Raw genomic sequence first — 23,955 nt, forward strand, 5'->3', positions numbered from 1 at the left:
GAGGACGTTGCCGGCCCCGTTCCAACTGAAAAGGTTGGAACGAGGCAAGAAACCCACCCCTGGTACGCTGGTGCGCTTATGCACACCCTCTTTACGGACCTCTACGGAATGGGGTGAGGTCCACGGTAGACAGTTTGAGGTTGAAGCTGTGATGGTTTGAGGATGTTACAACGGAATCAGGTAGAGCATTCCAGGCGTTGACCACTCCGTTGCTGAAGTCGTATTTTCTGCAATCAAGTTCGGAGCGGTTTACCTTGAGTTTGTATCGATTGTTTGCCTGCGTATTATTGAGGTTGAAGCTAAAGTAATCATTGACAGGTAGGACGTTGTAGCAGACAATTTTGTGTTATATGCTTAGGCTTTCTTCCAGAAGAAGCATGCAAGAAACACTGGGAGACCCAAGGATCCCTTCTATCCAAAATGTGGACAGAGAGGACCATTTCTTTGAAAGAAGAGTAATCGTCTGTTTATGTGAGAATTGAACAGCCGTCTCTCAACCGAGGAAGGGAGATAAGGTACCGCCTATCTCTATGTCCTCTCTAAGGGACGCGGAAGCTCAGTGGCTAAAACGCTGAGCTTGTCGATCAGAAAGGTCGACAGTTTGGCAGTTCGAATCCCTGGCACCACGTAACGGTGTGAGCTCCCGTGACTTGTCCCAGCTTCTGCCAACCTAGCAGTTCGAAAGCACGTAAAAAAAATGCAAGTAGAAAAATAGGAACCACCTTTGGTGGGAAAGTAACAGTGCTTCGTCCGCCTTTGGCGTTTAGTCATGCTGGCCACATGACCACGGAGACATCTTCAGACAGTGCTGGCTCTTCAGCTTTGAAACGGAGATGAGCACTGCCCCCTAGAGTTGGGAACGAATAGCACATATGTGCGAGGAGAACCTTTACCTTTATCTCGACAACACAGTCCTTTCAGCAGTTCCAAAAAAGATTCCACAACCATTTGCACTTTGATTCAGGTGACCCCCCAAGAGCACTGATTCAATTCAGAAAAGTGTTGGAAGGGAGGTCTTCTAACCCAACTCCCTGCTCAAACAGAAGACGCTATACTGTATCAGACAGGTGGCTGTCCAGTCTCTTCTTAAAATCTTCCAGTAGCTGTTCCATTGATTAATTGTTGTCATTGTTAGGAAATTTCCCCTTAATTTCCATGGCTTCTCTTCTTGAATGAAGATTTTGCAATATCCTTCCCTTGGAGTGGGGAGGGAATGGAGATTTTGCAATATCCTTTCCCTGCCACACCCACTAAGCCATGCCCACCAAGACAGGCCCCACCTACCAAGCCACACCCACAGAACCAGTAGTAAAAAATTTTGAATCCCACCACTGATGTCAACTCAATAGTGGCCTATTGATTTTCTCCAGGATGATCTGTCCCTAGGCTGACCCTTCAGATTTTCCAATGGTGTTCCCATCCATTCTACCGAAATACAATCCTTCCACCCCTCAACCCTACCATCCTATCAAAACCTATCCTTCTCTCCAGAGCTGGTATTCAGCTGGTTTGGACCAGTTCACCCAAACTGGTAGTAACGACCTGCAGGTAGATTGCTCCAAAACGTCCTATAACAGCATGCACAGAAGCATTTTTTAAAAGTTCTGTGTCTCTGTGCATAGCGCGCATCAAGCACCCATGTGCACAGTGCATCCCTGAGCGAACCGGCAGTAGCAGCAGCCAGAACCCACCCCTGCTATGTAGCCTTGTTTTTGACGCTGCACGCATGCACGCACACCTTGTGCCCAGGTGGCACAGTGGTTAAATGCAGTACTGCAGGCTACTTCAGCTGACTGCAGTTCAGCTGTTCAAATCTCACCGGCTCACGGTTGACTCAGCCTTCCATCCTTCCGAGGTGGGTGAAATGAGGACCCAGACTGTGGGGGCGATATGCTGACTCTGTAAACCGCTTAGAGAGGGCTGAAAGCCCTATGAAGCGGTATATAAGTCTAACTGCTATTGCTATTGTGCATGAGCAAAGCACATGCACGGAAGGCCACAAACATATGCAAACATATGCAGAAGATGCACATGCTCACATTTGTGAGCCGATGGCAAACGTATGTGAATCCCACCGCAGCTTCCATCCCCACCATGATTCAGTTGCAACTTCTTGGATGAGTAGCATAATATTGTCGTCTTCTTCCTCCAGGGAAAAAAAACCAGTCCAGTTAATTTTGTGGTCCTAAATCAAAGACTAACTGTAATTTCTGCCCTTCCTGGACTCTGGATTCCATGATATATAAAACATCAAATGACAGGATCTAGGAAATACTTTCTTTATTACAGTGCTTGCCCTCTGGAGCAGCCTCTCCCCAGAGATTCGTATAAAACACCATACCAACTTTTTCTAAACATGTCTTTGAAAAACAAGCTTTTCTTCCCAGGTTTTGAGTTAGGTTGGATGGCCTTCTCCTTTTCAGCTTTCTATATACTCAACTGTTTATAAGTTAGTTGAACGTTTTCTTCCAAGATCTACATTGTTGTTTTCCTTATTATTTTGCTTTCTTTTGTTTTGAATATTTACCCTGTCCTGATCATTACACCATTGGGCAACTTTCTAAATTCAGTAAATGAATTCCTTACATTATTTTAAAAGCCTGCATCACCCGGGGAAACTTATGCAACAGAAAATATTAAGGACATTTCTATTAAGAAAACAGTTGCTATTTTCCAGGGGATGGCACATTAAGAACAACGGACATTAGGGGAATTGAGAAGGCTGCGAGACCTAGCAAAGTGATTAACAACTCAGGGTTTAAATTATCAAAGGTATTTGTGCTTGAACTCAAGGAACAAAGTTGGATCACACAACAGTTCAGAATCAAGGTATTATTGGGCGGAAGGGACCAATCGAAGAGAAAGATCAAGAGTTCCAAAGAAACCATTATGGGTTGAACTCAAACAAACTTATCAGTTTGAGCTCTTACCAAGAGTTGTTCTGTTCCGTGTCTTAAATGCAAGAAATTCTCAGTATACCTCATTTAATTTCAAGAGCCAAGCAATTATGGAGTAAGAGTCTATCAGCTGAATAGGCCACTCTGCCTAAAACACACTCCACTGTAGCAGAAAATGAGACAAGACCAGCTCTTTGTCAGAGGGAGAGGTTTATTTGCGCAAAGGTTCAGTAGCGATTGGTCAAGCAAAATCTGAACCCCGAAGGGCAGTTGTTTACAGTCTTCTATACTCTTAGACAACTTATCGATCATCCCAAAGTACCTGGCCTTCCTGTGTCACATAGACCTCATACACAATCTCCCAAAACAGAGACATGACATTCATTACTCATTTACCTCCCCACAGGGGGTATTGGTACCAATATCCTATTTTATTTGTTTTAGTTAAGTGGAGCAAACAACTAACAACTAATCTTAAGAGTAATTATTCCTTTTTCTCATTCCACATGGTAAAGAAACTTTAATACCCAAATAATCTGTCTAGTTATCAAATTCTCTTTTACCACGGTGGCCATTTAAATTTGGGAGAGGGGTTGCGGCAGGTCAGTGGTTAAGTCACTGGGGGTTGTCAGTTGGAAAGGTCAGGTTCAAGACTTGAGCACTGCATGATGGGATGAGCTCCCATTACTTGCCTCAGAGGCTCCTGCCCACCTAGCAGCTTGAAAGCAGGGGTGGAATTGAAAAATGTTAGCAACCAGTTCTCTGCCTGGTTTCTAGGTGGGCATGGCCACGGGGACAGGCCTAGTTGCTTTCCTACACCATGGCGGAGGGTCATTTTCACCCTCCCCAGGCTCTGGAGGCTTTCCTCGAGCCTCTGAGAGGGCAAAAATGGCCTCCCCTGGGCTCCAGAGGCTTCCCGGAGACAAGAAATGGACCTCTTTCCAGACTGCTGGTACTTCTGGTAGGCTTGCCAGAGTTCCGCGCGTGGGCCCTGCACTTACCTGGCATGATGAATGGGCTGCATGGAGACTCCTGGGAGGGGTGGGGCAGGATGGGTGGCGGTCAGCGAGTCCTTCCAACTACCAGTTCAGTGAACTGGATTAAAATTAACATCCGATTTACCTAAACCGGTCTGAACCGGCTGAATTCCACCCCTGCTTGAAAGCATGCAAATGTGAATAGATAAATAGGCACCACTTCGGTGGGAAGTTAACAGTATTCCACGGCCACATGGCCACAGAAGTGTCTTTGGACAATGCTGACTCCCTCGGCTATGAAACGGAGATGAGCACAGCCCCCTAGAGTCAGATATGAATGGTCAGGGGAACCTTTACCTTAGATTCAGGAGAGCCGAGGTGGCGCAGTGGTTAGGGTGCAGTACTGCAGGCCACTTCAGCTGACTGTTATCTGCAGTTCAGCGGTTCTAATCTCACCGGCTCAAGGTTGACTCAGCCTTCCATCCTTCCGAGCTGGGTGAAATGAGGACCCAGACTGTGGGGGCGATATGCTGACTCTGTAAACCGCTTAGAGAGGGCTGAAAGCCCTATGAAGCGGTATATAAGTCTAACTGCTATTGCTATTGCTATGTTCAGGAATCTGGTTTTAGAGTTCTGAAGAGCAGGAAAATTGTCCAGAATAGTTGAAGTGCCTTTACCATCAACTGGTGATAGAGTCTGGTTTTTCCACATTTACCTTATAGCAAGAGCAAGAGCAATTTGACTTATATACCCCTTGGGCTTCACAGCCCTCTCTAGTTTACGGAGTCATCAATTGCCCTCAACAATCTGGGTCCTCATTTTACCCACCTCGGAAGGATGGAGGGCTGAGTCAATCTTGAGTTGGTGAGAATCGAACTGCCCAACTGCTGGCAACAGGCAGACAGCAGAAATAGCCTGTGGTACTGCATGCTAACCACTGCACCCCCATGCAGTTCTTCATTCTCTTTCCTCATCCAAAGATTATTTAAACTCTAATGGGAAAAGCTACAGCACAAATGAAAGATGCCCAGATTGTGGGATCTATTTATTTACTCACTTATTTATTTCTAGAGAGTCTTTTTCAGTGCGCTTCTCTAATCCACCAAGATAGTTTTAATTTATGTATCTGTCTTCTAGGTTACCCGCTATGCTATCTTATTTTGTGCTATTGGAAATTTGATTTCCCCTTTCCCCTGCCACTGTTAATTCCATCTTGCCAAACGGACCGTGCGAGGCTTCCTAAATTATGTTCACATATGTTTGAGCAGATATTTTAGTGAAGAATTGGTTAGTGAGCACCCTTGGGTGAAAACAACCTTACAAGACGGTTGCTGTCCCATTTGTTGCAGACAATAAGAAACAGAAATATGTACCGTATATACTCGAGTATAGGCCAACCCGAATATAAGCCGAGGCACCAAATTTTACCACAAAAAACTGGAAAAGTTATTGACTCGAGTATAAGCCTAGGGTGGGAAATGCAGCAGCTACCGGTAAATTTCAAAAATAAAAATAGATACCAATAATGTTTTTGAATATTTATTTCAAAGAAAAACAGTAAACTAGCGGTGTATTCAATGAAATACTTCACTCACCTCATGATGCTGATGTCCCGCTGTGATGATGATGTCCCGTGCAGCCGCGGGAGCGATGTCCCGCCTCCTATGACACACGGCACAGTGATTCCTATCATTGGATCACTGTACCAGAGGAGGTGGGATATCGCTATGTGGCTGCTTGCCATAACAAGGAGGAGGTGGGACATCGTTGCAGAGCGGCAGGAGGGGGAGGAAGGGGAATCGTAAGACAGCCCTGCATTACATTAGAACGTGAGGAGGGGGGATGGTGCGGTGCGCGCTGCGCGGCAAACTGACACAGAGGGAGGGGAAACTCACAGGGGCGCCGGGCCATTCACAAGTGTCACCCAGCGGCATGGCCCCGCCCCTTTTTCTCCTCCATTTCGGGCAAATTTTTCACTGACTCGAGTATAAGCCGAGGCGGCTTTTTTCAGCCCAAAAAGTGGGCTGAAAAACTAGGCTTATACTCGAGTATATACAGTATCAATCCCATTTCCAATCTCCTTAGCTTTTAAAGATAAAGATATTAGCAAATACAAGGCTAACACCGTGGGATTTGGGGTAAGGATATAATCAGAGGTGGGTTTCTGCCGGTTCACCACGGAAGGGGTTAACCGGTAGTGAGGGCGTCGGGAAGCTCCGCCCACCTGCCCGGATACTTATGCGCAAAAGCGTCGCACGAACATGCACACACGAGCAAACCGGTAGTAAAATAAATTGAAACCCACCACTGAATATAATAATTGGGTAATCTATATATATAAAAGCCAAATACCACTCACTCATCACAAAATCTCCAGAACTGTAAAGCCTACAAATTTGAAATTCAGCAAGCATATTTCTCTTGGGTTTTAGGTGCTCATTAAGAAAGAACTTTTCAAAATGACCATCAGATCATCAGTATTTCTTATGTAGCATTTTAACATGTGTCGATGCTAAGAAGTTAGACGTTCTGCTCCCCCTCCCCACTTAAAAAGAACTCTGTTCCAACTGCCAGTCGCCCTATATTAAGATGCTCTGATAGTAAGGAGTTACACATTCTACATTAATTTTCAAGCTTTAAGTGTCAATTTATCAAGCCCGATCACATAGTTTTGCAGCAAAGCACGAGTATCCAGCTAGTCTAGAATAAAATGGGACAATTAAGTCTATTAACCAAATTCTTTCAAGGCAAACATGTTTCTAATGTGTTCTGTCTATTTATTTAGCAATAGCAACTTAGATTCATATACTCCCCCATTGTGCTTTACATCACTCTCTGGACACTTTACAAGGTCAGCATATTGTCCCCAACAATTTGGCTCCTCATTTTACTAACCTCAGAATGATGGACGGCTGAGTCAAGTTCATCAGTATTTCTTATACAGTATTATTTTAACACGTGTCGATACTAAGGAGTTAGACGTTCTACTCCCCCACCCCACCTGAAAGGAACTCTGTTCCAACTGCCAGCTGCCTTATATGGGCGTGGCCAGCATGTGACTCATCAGGCCTGTGGGCTGGCCCGATCACATGGTTTTGTAGTGAAGTACGGGTATCCAGTTGGTACATTAGTATAGTTTCAGTGATATACTCCCCTTTGACAACCCATTTTCAGCATCAGTCAAGGGATAGAAAACCACTGAATTCTCCAAGGTTCTTCATCAAGCTAGACAATATGAAAGGAATGAGAACAGAGAAAAAAGATGAAACCAGAAGGAGGAAAAAACTTTTGATTTTCTAACACCGACAGAGAAGCTGATGGAGAAAAAGAATCTCTGGCGAAGTTGAATCCATCAAGATTGTTTGGTGAAGCTGTTTAGGCCTCATTAAGCATGTAAAATAATTCCACTGCAACCTCCAATGGGAACAAGTGTGAATATTCTGCCTTCCTTTGACTTCGTAGCAGGAGAAATGCTAGTTTTAAGGAGGGACCAGGGAATAGTCTCCTTTCCTAGTAAAATCCGTCACTGTGGCATTGAGAAAGATTATTTATTACAATAATTTACATCAGAATAAAAGCCCTCCCAAAGCAGCACAGATGCAGATCATTTTTCAAACGAACGACGTCCTCACACACTTTACAATGAACTACATACTCATTAAAAATGAATTACATGCTATATTTTGCACTAGAAATCCTCTAACACCTTTTACGAGCCTTTTATTCTATGACTTCTAGGATCTAAAAAGTTGGCTTTTCCAGCAAGCCAGCCTGGCCTGAACAAAACAAAATAAATTATTGATCACTGTTAATTTTAATTTTTTTTTAAAAAAAATGTCAGTGTCAATTTTAATTGGGTTTGGGATATTCTATTTAATTTTTTTTTAAACTTTTGTATTATGTGTTTCTTTTAATGTTGTACGCCGCCCTGAGTCCTTGGGAGAAGGGCGGCATATAAATCTAATAAACAAACAAACAAACAAACAAACAAATCTTTTCCACAGGCCAACTAGTGGTAAATGCCCACATAGGGAGAAGAAGAATCAAGCCTGTAAACTTGTGTCACTCTCACTTACATTTTCCCCTTCTTCTGTCATCTTCTGTCCTCCTTGTCCTTCTTCAGATCCTCCTCCTCTTCCTCCTCTATCATCTTCTTCTTCCCCCTCCCCCTCCTGCTCATCTTCTTCCTTCTCCTGCTCATCATCTTCTTCCTCCTCTCCTCTTCTTCTTCTTTTTCTGCTTCCTCCTCCTCTCCTTCTTCTTCCTCCTCCTCTTCTTCTTCCCCTTCCTCCTCCTCCTTCTCCTCCTCCAACTCCTCCTCCTACTCTCCTATTTTTATAAACATAAAAGTCTCAGATTCCTTTGTTTCCTTATTTTCAAATTTCAAACAATCATCTTTCTCCTAACACGTTAAACAATTTTTGTTCCCAAGAAGATATTGCTTCCATCATTCAAAATTCTTAGCAAAAATCATATTCCAAACTCTTCCCTTAATTCATTTAAAACTTCCTTGAGTTCAATTCTTGTTTGTCTTATTTGCCATTTATACTATATTCTCTGTCTTCTTTAACCTTAGTTTTTCTTTTTTATTTTAAGATGAAGTTTACTCACCAAGTGGTCTTTGAAACTTGTTCCTTGGAAGATCTATTTTAACTTTAAAATACTTCTAAAAGGGATAATGTGGACATGAAGAGGAGAGCAAAAACCAGGTCTGGATGCCAGGCAGGTGAGAAGGAAACAATCCATTAAGGATCAGTCCAGGTTCCAGTATGTTGGCTTGCAAAACTAAGGCCTATTATGCAACAAAAGCCCATTACAATCAATGAAAAACAGAAGTAATGTGGAGAGGAATGTCCGTTGGATGCTGCTGGCAAAGGAGATATAATGTCAGCTTATTAACCCCAACAATCTGTGTCCTTATTTTAGAGATCTCGGAAGGATAGAAGGCTGAGTCAACCTTGAGCCCATTAGGATTGAACTCCTGGCTGTGGGCAGAGTTAGCCTGCAATACTGCATTCTAACCACTGCTCACCAGGATTTTTATATTTTGATACAAATTTTATATGTGATTTTTGTATCCACTAATGCTGTGTTTTGTTATGCTATATGATACATGTGATATTGTGATTAAGATGTTGGACTAGTATGATCCAGATTTGAAGCCATTCTTTATCATTACACTGTCTTGGTGACTTTGGGTATCTTAGCCTAATATATCATATAGATGTATAGATCTATACGACGAACAATTGCAGGAACTGAGTATGTCTAGTTTAATGAAATGAAGGACTAGGGGAGACATGATAGCAGTGTTCCAATATCTCAGGAGTTGCCACAAAGGAGAGGGAGTCAAACTATTCTCCAAGGCACCTGAGGGTAGAACAAGAAGCAATGGGTGGAAACTAATCAAGGAAAGAAGCAACTTAGAACTGAGGAGAAATTTCCTGACAGTTAGAACAATTAACCAGTAGAACAACTTGCTTCCAGAAGTTGTGAATGCCCCAACACTGGAAGTCTTTAAGAAGATATTGGATAGCCATTTGTCTGAAATGGTATAGGGTTTCCTGTCTAAGCAGGGGGTTGGACTAGAAGATCTCCAAGGTCCTTTCCAACTCTGTTATTCTATTCTGTTCCATCTCACAGATAGATTGTGGAGAAAAATAGGAGAGGTCTACATATGCTTCCTTGAACTCCTGAATAAAAATGAGGTTAAATAATCTAATACATTAATTACTAAAGAGTCATGGTGGCACAGTGGCTAGAATGTAGTGTTGCAGACAAACTCTGCCACAGCCTGTAGTTCAGTCCTCACTGGCTCAAGATTGACTCAGCCTTCCATCATTCTAAGATTGGTAAAATGAGGAGCCAAATTGTTGGGGACAATATGCTCACCTTTTAAAGTGTCCAGAGTGTGCTGTAAACCACAATGGGGGAGTATATGAATCTAAGTGCTGCTGCTATTGCTAAATAAATAGACAGAACACATTAGAAACATGTTTGCCTTGAAAGAATTTGGTTAATAGACTTAATTGTCCCATTTAATTCTAGTCTAGTCTAGTCTAGCTGGATACCCATGCTATGCTGAGAAACGATGTGATCGGGTTTGATAAATTGACACTTAAAGCTTGAAAATTAATGTAGAATATGTAACTCCTTACCATCAGAGCATCTTAATATAAGGCGACTGGCAGTTGGAACAGAGTTCTTTTCAGGTGGGGAGGGGGAGTAGAATGTCTAAATTCCCAGCCTGGAGGTTGGATGGCTCACATGCTGGCCCCGCCAATGCCCAGTTTAGTGAAGAGGTAGCATCAGAGCATGTTAATATAAGGCACCTGGCAGTTGGAACAGAGTTCCTTTCAGGTGGGGAGGGGGAGCAGAATGTCTAACTGTGTTAATACAATACTGTATAAAAATTACAGATGATTTGATGGTCATTTCAAAAAATCCTTTCTTAGTGAGCACACAGAAGCCAAGAGGAACATATGTGCCGAATTTCAAGTTTGTAGGCTTTACAGTTCTGGATATTTCATGATGAGTGAGTGGTATTTGGCTTTTATACAGTATATATATATATATATATATACTATATATATATATATATATATATATATATATAGATAGATAGATAGATAGATAGATAGATAGATAGATAGATAGATAGATTTGGAATTCCCACTAAGACGGTTTTTGTTTTCACCAGGTAAACATAACCAGACTGTCTATCTTCCTGTTGTAAGGATCCGGCAGGTTTTCTTACTTTAAAAAAAAGAATTTATTTTTCATAACCGTTTTTCTAAGATTTACATGGCATGAAATTAATTGACTGAAATTGCTCATCAAAAGGAAGGATGAAAGACAAGAGGGAATATTTCTTTTATCTTGTTTTCCACAATGTTAATTTGGAACTCGTTATGACTTCACTTACTTATAATTGAAAGATTTCTTTTTTAAATAGTCACTTCAGTTAATTCCCACAGTGCCGATAAGTAGATAGAAGGACGTATAATGGCATTTCTGTCTGTACTGAAGTAGTTGACTCAGAAATGTGGCTGATTATTTCAATTAATGCTTTGGAAGAAAACTTAGCCATGCTTAAAGCAGGCTCGTGGAAGTCAGTTGGCTGGTTTGTCGCTATTCACAAGAGACACGAGGATTCCAGAGTTTGTTGACAGTTGTTTTTAAATCATGATTAGGAAAACTTTTGATGACCAAGTTGGTTCTGAACATCTAAAGCAGGGATCTGAGGGCTACATATTGTGATGATCCAGGCACAGCACAGAGCCAACACAATCAGTTGAAACCCCCTTTTTATTGCTCAGAATATTCCCCAAATTCTCCCACATTTCTAGCAAGTTCCAGAGTAAAGTGATCTCACACACACCTCCAGCAGCCTTTGGCTGCAATTCATTCAGGACATTGCTGTGAGCACAATGGCTGCAAACAAGAAATCCAGGAGGTCAAGGGAATACCATATTTTTCGGACTATAAGAAACACTGATGTATAAGACGCACCAAGATTTTGAAGCGGTACCGGGCACAGAGCCAACACAATCAGTTGAAACCACCCCTTTATTGCTCAGAATATTCCCCAAATTCTTCCACATTTCTGACAAGTCCCAGAGTAAAGAGATGGGGCTAACGTCGCAACGATATGACATGCGATCTTGAAGCTCCAAGATCGCTGTTGATATCTCTGCCACTGGTCCTTTTGGACCTAAACCATCACGCAGAGACGGTGATAGAGAAAGGCATATCCTGCTGATCCCAGGGACATCGCAAAGTCCCTGTTAGATCCAGGAGAAGCCCTTTTTTCCGGCAACAGAGAAGCAGCCATTAAAGCTGCTGAAAGTTGGGACAGCTCCAGAACAGAAGGAAAGTGGGAGAGAAAGTGTGTTGAATTGGTGAGATAAATTTTATTATTAGAGAAGGGAACAGCCCAAAAGATCAAAAGTAAAGTTAAAATTGAACAGGTACCATATTTTTCAGAGTATAAGACACCTTCCCCTTCCAAAAAAGAGCATGGAAATGTTGGTGTGTCTTATACACTGAATACAGCCATTTTTGGCCTCCTAAAGCCCCACCCTGCACCCCATTTTTGTGAAAAATGGGCAAAAATGGGCTTTTTCACCAAAATGGGGGTGTTTTGCATTCTCTCCCCCTCCCCCAAGCACTCTGCAGGCTTCAGCAGGGCTGGTGGAAGGGAAAATGGCCCCATTTGGGTGAAAAATAGGCAAAAAATGGGCTGTTCTTCACCAAAATGGGGGTATTTTTGCCTCCCCCATCAGAAACACTCTGCAGGCTTCAACAGGGCTGGGGGAAAGGAAAAATACCCCAATTTTGGTAAAAACTGGAGCTTTTTTGCCTTCCTCCAACCCTGCTGAAGCCTGCAGAGTGCTCCTGGGGGCCAGGGAAGACAAAACCTTTTTTTCTTACTTACCTCTTCAAACTCTTGGTGTGTCTAATACACTAGTGCATCTTATAATCCGAAAAATACAGTAAGTAAGAAAAAAAGTTTTTCTCCTCTGCAGTTCCAGGAAACACTCTGTAGGCTTCAGCAGGGCTGGAGGAAGGGAAATACACCCCCAGTTTTTGCAAAAAAACTGGTGGAAAACGGGCTGTTTTTTGCAAAATCAGAGGCATTTTTGCCTTCCCCCAGTCCTGCTGAAGCCTGCAGAGTGTTGCTGGGAGCTGGGTGGAGGCAAAAACACCTCCATTTTTGCAAAAAAAAAAAAAAAAAAAAACCAGCCCATTTTTCACAAAAATGGGATTGGGGGGGTGGAGCTTCAGGAGGCCAGAAATGCCTGTATTTGGTGTATAAGATGCACCAATATTTCGACTCTCTTTTTTGGGGGGGAAAGATGCATCTTATATTCTGGAAAATACGGTAATTCAATTAGTCCAGGAAGCAAAGGAACAAAGCAGGAAGTCCAAGAAATGCCTAATATTGGCAATGGCACACAACACTATGAATTCAGGGGGTGGGGATATGCTTTATTTTAAGGTTCCAGTTGTTGACCACGGTGGACAGTAGTACACCAAGTGTAATAAATAAATACAAACTTAAATCTACATAACAGACCATGTGCGAGATTTGTAATGACTGTTGTAACGGATTATTGGGATTTTTTTTTTAATCCCGTATATGCTCTGCAAGACTGAAAAGTTAATTTTAGTCTGTGAAATTTGTGCAGTTTTGCAGATACTTTCAAGGATGGAAGAAGTGTGTTTCTTTCTGCCGCTTAGGAATAAATCTTTTTTTTCCCCTTTGGTTGGTAAATAATTTTGATAATGTTCAAAAGTCAACACCACACGTAAAAGGCTTGGACTACCAAGAGAATACTATCAATATCATGACAGTCCATAAACACTTTTCTCTCGCCTTAGTACATTTTCTCACTTCAATGCTATTTTTAAATCCAGGATTTACATGTGATTTGAAATCTATGTAATTTGTAACCAAGGCAACAGGGATAGTTTTCATAACAAGCCCCTCCTTTTCGAAGGGCAGCCCTTAAGGAAACTGCTAGTGGCACATAGCATGCAATTTTAAATCAAAGTGTGAGAAAATGAGGGCAAGTTAATATTACCAAGGCAATTACAGAAGGCTAGTTGGAGAAGTTGGGTAATAAACCCTTCATGTCTTCTCAGTCTGCTCTTATTTGAACAAAGGAGCCAATTAAACAAAGAATGTCAGTGCAAAATTTGTAAAGTGCAGGATTCTTTTTAATGAATGTAGGAGATAGTCCTGTTTAGTTCAATGTATCTCAACGTCAGCAACTTTAAGATATGTAGCCTTCAACTCCCAGAATTCAATTCCTTTAAGTCTATAAAGATTCTCCATCATCCAGATCAGGGCTGTCCCAGAAGTGCTTTTTTTCAGAAGGCAACTGGACTTCCTTGTTTTTTTTTCTTTTGAAGATGTTTCGCTTCTCATCCAAGAAGCTTCTTCAGCTCTGACTGGATGATGGGGAAAGGAAGGATTTATGCAAATTGTTAAAATATTCAAGACTGGGAGGGACATGGGAACAAGGTCAGCCAATGAATAGGCATAGGAACTAAGTCAGCCAATGGGAGCTTAAACAGATCTGAGTCTGTGGAAAGAATTGAAACAGAAACTTACGCAGTCTGCTGCTCTGAAAAGTAAACTAGCAGTCTGTCTGGGCTTGTCTGCTGAAATGAAGCTAATTGCTTGTGTTTCCCTGTAACTCTCCTGCCTTGTGTTTACTTGGAAGAACCACCTGTTGGTATTGTACATTTATTCATCTATTCTAATGTTAATGAAGTTAATGAATCCTGCTGCATCAGTTATCTGTGTGTGCTTTCTGGATTTGATTTTTCTGCAACAAACTTCGACACAAATGACCAGCTGTCTGCAAGGACTATAAATCCTTCCATTCCCCACCATCCAGTCAGAGCTGAAGAAGCTTCTTGGATGAGAAGCAAAATATCTTCAAAAGAAAAAAAAAACAAGAAAGTCCAGTTGCCTCTTGAAAAAAAAGCACCTTTGGGTCAACTTCTTTAAGACATGTGGACTTCAACTCCAGTATGCTGGCAGGGGAATACCAGGAGGCAGTGAATGTCCATGCATCTTAAAGTTGCTGAGGTTGAGAAACAGAGCTTTAATTGGTCTGTTGATCCAGTTTGCTTAAAATTAGCTTCAAAAATACTACCAGCAGGTCAGTGGTGGGTTTCAAAAAAATTTCGAACCTATTCTGTGGGTGTGGCCTCCTTTGTGGGAGTGGCTTGCCGGCCATGTGACCTGGCGGGAGTGGCTTGCTGGCCATGTGTTCTCTCTCCCTCTCTCTCTCTCTCTCTCTCTTTCCTTCCTTTTGTCTCTCTGTCCCTTTTTCCTTTTTTCTTTCATCTCTCTCTCACTTTTTCTTTCTTTTTCTTTTTTTCTTTTTTTCTTTCTTCCTTTCTTTCTCTTTCTGTTTCTCTCTCTGTGTGAGTGTGTCTGTGTGTGTGTGTGTCAGTGGTGGGTTTCAAAAAATTTTGGAACCTCTTCTGTAGGTGTGGCCTGCTTTCTGGTGGAACCTCTTCTAACCAGTTTCGGTAGATTTGACGAACCGGTTCTACCGAACTGGTGCGAACTGGTAGGAACCCACCTCTGCAGCAGGTACTACTGTTCTTCCTATAGGCATCATCTCTGCATTATGACAATATGTTTAACTGAGTAGTGAAAGACTCATAGAAGTCATGACGTTCAATTTGCTTCAAACTTGTTTTTGTAGCTTAACACTTTCCTTGCCTTTCTGGACCATAAGATAAAGAGGAAGGTATTAATCTGGGGAAAAGATTCCTGCTACGGGGAATCTACCTGACAAGGAACGCGGGAATGCAGAGCAGAACATGAGAAAGGATATAGATCTGGTTGGAGAGGCATTGTGGGTATGTGTGAATATTGGCTGACATACACAATGTGCACACATACCCACAACTCCTCTCTAACCCTCCTCACATCTCCTACACACTGTCATGTTACAGTTCACACCAGTGGTGGGATTCAAAAATGTTTACTACCGGTTCTATGGGCATGGCATCCTCCTCAGGAGGCAGAGAATAGATCGGGGCGTGGTGAGTCAGAGGTGGTATTTACCTGTTCTCCAAACTACTCAACTACTGCAACTAGCAGTCAGCTGAAGTGGCTGCAGTACTGCACTCTAATCACTGCGCCACCTTGGCTCTTGCAATGGATGGCTGTGAAAGCTGGACCATGAGGAAGGCTGAGCACTAAAGAATGGAGCCTTTGAACTGTGGTGCTGGAGAAGACTCCTGCGAGTTCCTTGGATTGCAATGCCATCCAACCGGTCAGTCCTAGAGGAGATCAACCCTGATTGCTCTTTAGAAGGCCAGCTGAAGAGGAAACTCAAATACTTTGGCCACCTAATGAGAAGGAAGAAGGACTCCCTGGAGAAGAGCCTGATGATGGGAAAGATTGAGGGCAAAAGAAGAAGAGGAGGACGACAGAGAATGAGGTGGCTGTTGGAGTCACCGAAGCAGCAGAAGTGGGCTTGAATGGACTCCAGAGGATAGTAGAGGGCAGGAAGGCCTGGAGCAGGGGTGGGTTTCAACCGGTCCATGGCGGTCCACACGGACTGGTTGGTCGGTGAACCCGGAAGTAAGTAACTTCCAGGAATGCCGAAGGGCTCACCCGCCCGCCCTCGCTCTTTACTGGTCTTTAAAGGGTTCTGCGTTTCCACGCAGGTGCATGGCACATACAGTGCCTGCGCAATTCTCTGCAAGCAGCTGGAGCATCGCGCAGGTGCTAAGACGCATGCGTGAACTGCGCGCATGCACGAGGACACCGCCAGCCCCGTTCCAACCGTACCAGTTGGAATGGGATTAGCAACCCACCACTGGCCTGGAGAAACATTGTCCATGGGGTCGCGATGGGTCGGACATGACTTTGCAACTAACAACCAACAACAACAAAATGATGATATACAATATATTTTAATAGTATACTTGTATCTTATCTGGAGACCTTTGGATGGAGGAGGGAAGGGGAGAGGCTGGTACGAAACCACTATTTTCATTTGTTTTGGCTTTTTATCTGTCCTGTTTCTCTCCCAAAGCTTGCATGGTTTGTTCTACTTGTCCTCAAGGTTGGAAAGAGCCAACACCATGTATTGCTGAAGTTGCTTGCGTTCCTCTAAATTATACTGCAGCTTCTCCAACAACTCAAAGTAGCAGAAGAGGGAGTCACGTGGCCAAAGCACTTGTTCATCTTCGTCAGCAGCATAGAGTCCTGGCAGGTTCTTGTGGATGTAAGTCTCCCAGTCCAAAATTCCAGGAGGCATTTCATCGTGCATGGTATCTGGATAGTCTGCATTTTGAATTAATGCGGGATCCATGGTGAACCTTTCTCTGAACGTAATGTCTCTGTCCATAGCTGATCGGATCTGGCTGAATCTCTTCTCCATGATCTCCATTTTGAATTTGTCAGCTTGCGTCTGAGTCTCGATCTGTCTCACCTCTTCACTTAGGTCACTTCGGATGTTCTGGAAATTGGTGACCATAATGGCAACGAAGAGATTCCTAAAAATAAATGCCCCAATCAGAAGCCACAAGCAGATGAATATACCACTGATCACTTTGTTTATATCTGGGACTTTCCACAAATCTTGTAAGAGGGCGTACCAGTGGTCCATGGTGAAGAGAATGAAGATGGTTACTAGAGCGTTGGGCATGTCCATGAAATACATGTTGTAAGTCAGATCCATGTCGTCTGAATTGGTGTAACTCTCAAAAAAGAAGATGCCCGACACAGCAAACACGTAGAAGAGGAAGGCAAGGAGAACCAAAATGAAGGCCATTGCTTTGAGGGCTTTGGCAATAGCCATGATGAGAACCCGGACTTGACGGACTCGAGGAAAGAGTTTTAGGCAACGCAGTACACGGCATAACTGCAGAATTTGGAGAGTTGCCATACTGCGGCTCTTCTGAATTGGGACTATTATTTCTGGTATAAGGGAGAACACGGTCACTATGAAATCAAAGATATTCCAGGAATTTTTCCAGTATCTCTGAAAGCTCACAAACCAATGCAACCCAATCTCTATCAGAAAGATATCTAAAATGACCCAAAGGATCACCTCCAGAGCATTGGTAATTTTCATGTAGGTGATTCCCCTTCTCCCCATTATCTCCGTCGAGACCATGAGGACTACCATGTTCATGAAGATAAGAAAGATGATAAAGCCCTTGAACGTTGGGCTGTTGAGGACTGAAGACACCCACATCTTGTACGGGGGCCAACGGCTGCAACGCACTTCGATACGGTTGCGCCAGCGATTCTCTTGAGTCACCATGATATTCCGGGTGGGCACGACGTGGAAGCGAACCAGCTGGTGGTGATCCATGAGCATCATTTTCTTTCGCTTCTTGGCGTCCACAAAGTCTTGTATGTTATACCGTGGCACCGCATGGCTCAGCCCCTCAAAGTGATCGATCAGGTAAAACGTATAGATCAGCTTAGAGCGAACGGCATCCGCGCGGGGGTTTACCTGGAAGTCAACTTTGTCTTTGGGGATTTTCTTAGGAACGGAAAAGTTTTGCATGGTGCCTGTTTGCTGCTTCCAGCACCACACAGAGATATCTAGAAGTTTCTCACTTGTTTTAACAGTGATCTCATAGTTGAGAAGAATGACTCCAACATTCTGTTAAGCTGCCTTGATATCAGTAGGATCTCTCTCTCTTTTTTATTTATTGAAAAGACAGTGCCATGTCAGGATAACAATTACAAATAAAGCAAAGTCAAAGAAAAATTAATAATAAATCTTAACACACAAACTAGTAACTATAACAATAATATAATAACAGTAACAATAACAGTAATTATAGTACCATGTTTCCCAGAAAATAAGACAGGGTCTTGTTTTATTTTGACCCCTGAAATATGTGTTTGGCATTATTTTCAGGGAGGTCTTATTATTTTTGAGGTGCAGGAGGAGGCAAGTGTGGTCACCTCATGGCTGATGCTGTGTTGCAATATTTTCAGGGAGGGCTTATTTTAGCACATATGCTCAAAAGCACGATTGGGCTTATTATCTGGGGAGGTCTTATTTTCAGGGAAACATGACCAAAAAGAAGAAAGAAGCAATAGCAATAGCAGTTAGACTTATATACCGCTTCATAGGGCTTTCAGCCCTCTCTAAGCAGTTTACAGAGTCAGCATATCGCCCCCACAGTCTGGGTCCTCATTTTACCTACCTCAGAAGGATGGAAGGCTGAGTCAACCTTGAGCCGGTGAAATTTGAACCGCTGAACTGCAGATAACAGTCAGCTGAAGTGGCTGCAGTACTGCACCCTAACCACTGTGCCACCTCGGCTCTTCAAGAAAAAGATCTTTAACTAAGTTTCTACTTACCTTAGCCTATTTACAATTTTTCCCTTACTGTATCTTTTTTTTTTTGCATACTAACAATTATTGACATTTATAAACTTATATTCCCTCTCATTCCTACCTCTTGTCTTTGTCCATTCATAAAATTTATTCCATGTCCGATAATATTTCGAGTCTTCTTTATCTTTAATTTTTATGGTTAATCTATCCATTTCGGCACAATCCCAAATTTTCCTAATTATATCCTCATCCAATGGGATGTTCACATTTTTCCAGGGTTTAGCGTATACAATTCTTGCTGCCCTCAGTATATGTAACACAAAGTATATGGTTGCTTTATCATAACTTTCCAATAGTTTACCCAAGAGGCATGTTTCTGGTTTAAACTCAATTTGTTGCTCAGTTATCATTTCCAACCAATTATAATTGTTCTCCCCATAATAGATCTCTCAGCGGGATCTCTTAATTCCTACAATCCATAGACAATATATTTGTCCCCACCCATCTATGGAGACCTAGACTAGAAGGAAGACAGAAATTAGTATCTAATGAGTTTAGGGCCGTTTATTTAACATGCAGGGATTTTCAACTGACAGAATTATACTAGAAACATAGAGAATAACAGAATTGGAAAGGACCTTGGAGGTCTTCTAGTCCAACCCCCTGCTCAGACAGGAAACTCTATACCATTTCAGACAAATGGTTGTCCAATCTGCTCTTAAAAACCTCCAGTCTTGGAGCAGCCACAGCTTCTGGAGGCAAGTAGTTCCACGGATTAAATTAATTTCTCTCTACTTATTTTTAGGTTCTATCTTTCCTTCGTTAGTTTCAATCCATTGCTTCTTGTCCTGATTTCAGGTGCTTTGGACAATTGGTTGACGACTTCTTTGTACTGTGAGATCAGCTGGGGAGGTATACCAATTATCAACTATTACCTGGGCATTTCTACCCTCCATCAATCAAATAAGGATGATGAAGAGACTTTTGTTAATCTAACAAAAAAATATGTGAAGAAACCAACTGTGCCTTTTATCTCAGCTGCTGTAGGCTTAGAATAATGAAGTTACCAAAACTAGAATATCTTCTCTGATCATATCTGTTTACTTGCTTTTGATATTGTATAGCATGTTTTCCGGAGTTACAAACTTTACTAACTTAATTGTTGATGGTGTTGTTTAGATTTTTGGGGCCTGGTGATGTCCCAAAGGTGCTTTTTCAAGAGGCAACTGGACTCTCTTTGTTTTTCCTTGAAGACGTTCCTGTTTTCATTCAAAAAGCTTCTTTAGTTAGAAGAGGAGGAGGAGGAGGAGGAGGAGGAGGAGGAAGGGAGGAGGAGGAGGGGAAGGGGAGGAGGAGAAGGAAGAAGAAGAGGAAGATGAAGAGGAGGAGGAGGAGGAGAAGAGGAGGGGGAAGGGGAAGGGGAGGAGGAGGAGGAAGAAGAGGAAGATGAAGAAGAGGAGGAGGAGAAGGAGGAGAAGAAGAAGAAAAAGAGGAGGAGGAGGAGGGGGAAGGAGGAGGGGAGGAGGAGGAGGAAGAAGAAGAGGAAGATGAAGAAGAGGAGGAGGAGGAGGAGAAGAGGAGGAGGAGGGGGAAGGGGAAGGGGAGGAGGAGGAGGAAGAAGAGGAAGATGAAGAAGAAGAGGAGGAGAAGAAGAAGAAAAAGAGGAGGAGGAGGGGGAAGGAGGAGGGGAGGAGGAGGAGGAAGAAGAAGAGGAGAAGGAGGAGGAGGAGGAAGAGAAGGAGGAGGAGAAGAGGAAGAGGAGAAGGAGGGGAAGGGAAGAGGAGGAAGAGGAAGAAGAACAAGGAGAAGGAGAAGGAGAAGAAGGGCAGCATTTTTTTCTATTTAAAAATGGTAATATTTTTAGGCTAATATCAGGCACAGTTGCAGCTCAGAGGCACTAGGTGGAGTACAAACATTGCATACAAACACAATTTACAGTGTTGGATTTTCCAGCACTGACTTGTGAATCTCAGAAGGAAGTGTGTGTGTGTGTATTGGGGGGGGGGGAGTGTAGGAGTTTTACTATTACAGATGCTGCAGGCTTTGAATCTTCCTTAAAAGATTTTCCTTTTCCTATTCCATTCCGTCTCTACAGAGCCCATTACTTAATTACGCGATGCTACCAAAGTCTCTGATTGTCTGAATCTGCCTTTACTCCGCCAGCTGTCCACTGGGAATTTACCTCCCATACGTAGCCACAGTCATGGCATTTGGGAAACAAATAACAAAAACCAAGGTAACTCAGAAAATGAATTCCTCATGAGACCAAGCCAACTTCGTATCTTAATGCCCGGTATATTAAATCACTGGGATTTCTTGTTTCTCTCTGGAAGACATGGGGACGCCAGAAAACTTTGGAGCACAATTTATTGACAGTTGATTTGGTTAGTTCCTTCCATGCTTATAAAATTAGTCTTGGGGTGGGGCGGTAATTTTTATTCGATTTGAGTGGGTCAGCAGCTTGCAATGTCTTCCTCTTTTTTTTTTCCAAAGAAGGAGAAAATTGGCTAATATTTTCATGGCTGTGTGAAGTTCTAATCTGGATAGGTTGAAAGACTTAGATGAAAGGAACTGTTGAAAGAAACGTCCTTCTGGGTTCGGCTCCAAGTGGGGGGAAAAGACACTGGAGACATGGAGGCTGCTTGGAAAGATGGTTTAATGGTGGACAGGACCACATGGCTTGAGTCGTGAACAGAAAAGGTGATCAGATGCTTCAATGTTGGGTGGAGAAGAAGAGAAGGGGCCAAGCAAGGGACTTGCTGGGCTTTTTATAGCCTGTTTAGTCCCACCTCTCTGTTTCCTGTTCCTGTGTAAGAAATGTACTCTGATTGGTTGTCAGACTCCCATGGGGCCGCAGGGGCAACTGTCTAGGCTGTGCTTTGAATCCAAGTTTGGTTGAGTTCTCAGATGCCATGTGGTGAATGGGTGAAGGGTAATCATGCCTTAATCCCATCACCCTGGAGCTGAAGGGGAGAACTCTTTATTATATAAAGGGACTGGCTTGGGGCATCTTAATGGCCCATTGACAAAGGGGAATGGGGGCAGGATGTTGCAGGGAGCTATCCTCTCTTTAAAACCTGTTTCTTCCTTTTCACATCCAGGGAAATATTCTGCTTTTTCAATATTTCCTAGGATGTTTCATTTTTCTGGGAGAGGGCTGGGTTTTAACGTCCTACAATCCCATGTCCTTCAAGAAGGACCTGAGATATTTTAGGGAGGAAAAAAATGTAGGGCACACATACAAAATTCATGAAGAACTTGGTCACTGACGACAAGCTGAACCGTTGCCAGCAGAATGGTTTAGTGGCAACTTCCTGAAGCAGTTCAGACCAGAGAACAGAAGTTATGAATGAATCGAGAATCTGAATAGAGCGGAATAAATAGAATTCGGGGAATAACAGAATAGCAAAGTTGGAAGGGACCTTGGAGGTCTTCTAGTCCAACCTCTTACACGAGCAGGAAACCCTAAACCGTTCCAGACAAGTGGTGGTTCCGTCTCTTCTTAAAATCCTCCAGGGATGAGGCATCCATAACTTCCACAGGCCAACCATTCCACTGGTTAATTGTACTCACTGTTAGGAAATGTCTTCTAATTTCTAGGATGGGTCTCGCCTTTCTATCCATTGTTTCTTGCCCTGCCTTCAGGTCCTTTGGTGAATAGGTTGACCTTCCGTGGTGAAATTCAAACATTTTTAGTACTGGTTCTGTGGGCGTGGCTTGGTGGCAGTGGTGGGTTTCAAAATTTGTAGAACCTATTCTGTAGGCGTGGCCTGTTTTGTGGGAGTGGCTTGGTGGTCATGTGACTGGGTGGGTGTGGCTTGGTGGGCGTGTGACTGGGTGCAGGGACGTGCACTCACTAGAGGCAAGGGAGGCAGGGCTTCACCAGTCTCCTCAGGAAAGGAAGGAATTTTAAAGATTTTTTAAAAAATAATTAAGGCCAAGATAGTTGCTACCAGACTTCAACTCACAATGATTTGGAGTGTATATAGTGTTTAAGTATAGGAGGAAGCCAGAGAACTCGGGACCTCCTTTGCATAAGGATATTTTTGCCTTTTAAGGGTTAACCAAGGGTTAAAAAGCAAAAAAATTATATGCAAATGAGGCCCATAGTTCTCGGGCCTCTTCCTGCAGTGGGCACGTGGTGGCTCTAGGAGCCACTATCCTAGCCTGCCTGGCCCTGGAGCCTAGCTAGACCGAATCTGGAATTTTGGCGTAGCTGGAAGGTATGTGGGTCAGAGGGAGGGGGCAGGGGGGAGGAATTCAATTTATTTGTAATTTAAGTAATTGTAATTTATTTTTATTGTGTGTGTGTGTGTATGTGTGTGTGTTTCTTTCTTAACTTCACTCAAACAAACTCTCTCCGCAAGCCAGGCCCGCAGCGGCAAGAGGATCCGCTGCACTCCCCCCCCCCCCCGCTCTAGAGAAGCCGGCCGGGCAAATCTCTGCAGCCCCAGTTCCGTCTCACAGCAGCCCCAGGAGGAAACGCGCCAGCCCCGCTTCCCTCCCCGGACTTTCTGGCAGTGGAGGACAGCATTCCACTCCCTCTTCCAAGCCCCGAGTGGCCAGCCTTTTGCCTCCATGGCTCTCGCTCCAGCCTTGTCCAGGCTCCTCCTCGGCAGGCCTGCCGGAGCTCTGGAAAAAGCAGCGAGAGTGGAATGCTGTCCTCTATTGCCGGAAAGTCCAGGGAGGGAAGCGGGGCTGGCCCATTTCCTCCTGGGGCTGCTGGGAGAGGGAACTGGGGCTCGTGGAGACTCGCTTGCAGCCGGCTTCTCGAGCGGAGGGGGGGGGCAATAGAAGCGGAGTGGATCCTCTTGCCGCTGCGGGCCTGGCTTGCGGAGTGCCAAAAGGGGAGGGGGCCTCTTGGAACCCCCCCCCCTCTTCGCCTTTCGCCTCCACGGCTCTCGCTCCAGCCGCTTTCTTTTTGATTTTAGATTTTTTTTTTAGATTTTATTTATTATTTATAGGCCGCCCTTTTCCCTGAGGGGACTCAGGGCGGCTTACAATTCATGGGAGGGGAAGTGCAAGACAAAACATTTTTGCCTCACCAGCCAGAAGCTTCACCGCACGTCACTGACTGGGTGGGCATGGTTAACTTGGAAAATGTGGTGAAACTCACTTAACAATGCTCTTGCTTAGCAACTAAAATTTTGGGCTCAATTGTGGTCATATTCTCTTTCTTTTTCTTTCTTTCTCTCTCTTTCTTTCCTTCCTTCCTTTTGTCTCTCCCCCCCTCTTT

At 43.5% G+C, this 23,955-nt stretch overlaps 1 protein-coding gene across 1 annotated transcript; it reads right to left on the reverse strand.

Annotated features, from left to right (window-relative positions):
• Positions 1–16,464: 16,464 nt before the first annotated feature.
• On the reverse strand, positions 16,465–17,934 carry CATSPER2 (cation channel sperm associated 2). Its single transcript, XM_032222330.1, has one exon. The coding sequence runs from the start codon at positions 17,932–17,934 to the stop codon at positions 16,465–16,467; it is 1,470 nt and encodes a 489-aa protein (XP_032078221.1).
• Positions 17,935–23,955: the final 6,021 nt, after the last annotated feature.

This window comes from Thamnophis elegans, chromosome 8 (assembly GCF_009769535.1).
Source record: "Thamnophis elegans isolate rThaEle1 chromosome 8, rThaEle1.pri, whole genome shotgun sequence".
Lineage (NCBI taxonomy): Eukaryota > Metazoa > Chordata > Lepidosauria > Squamata > Colubridae > Thamnophis > Thamnophis elegans.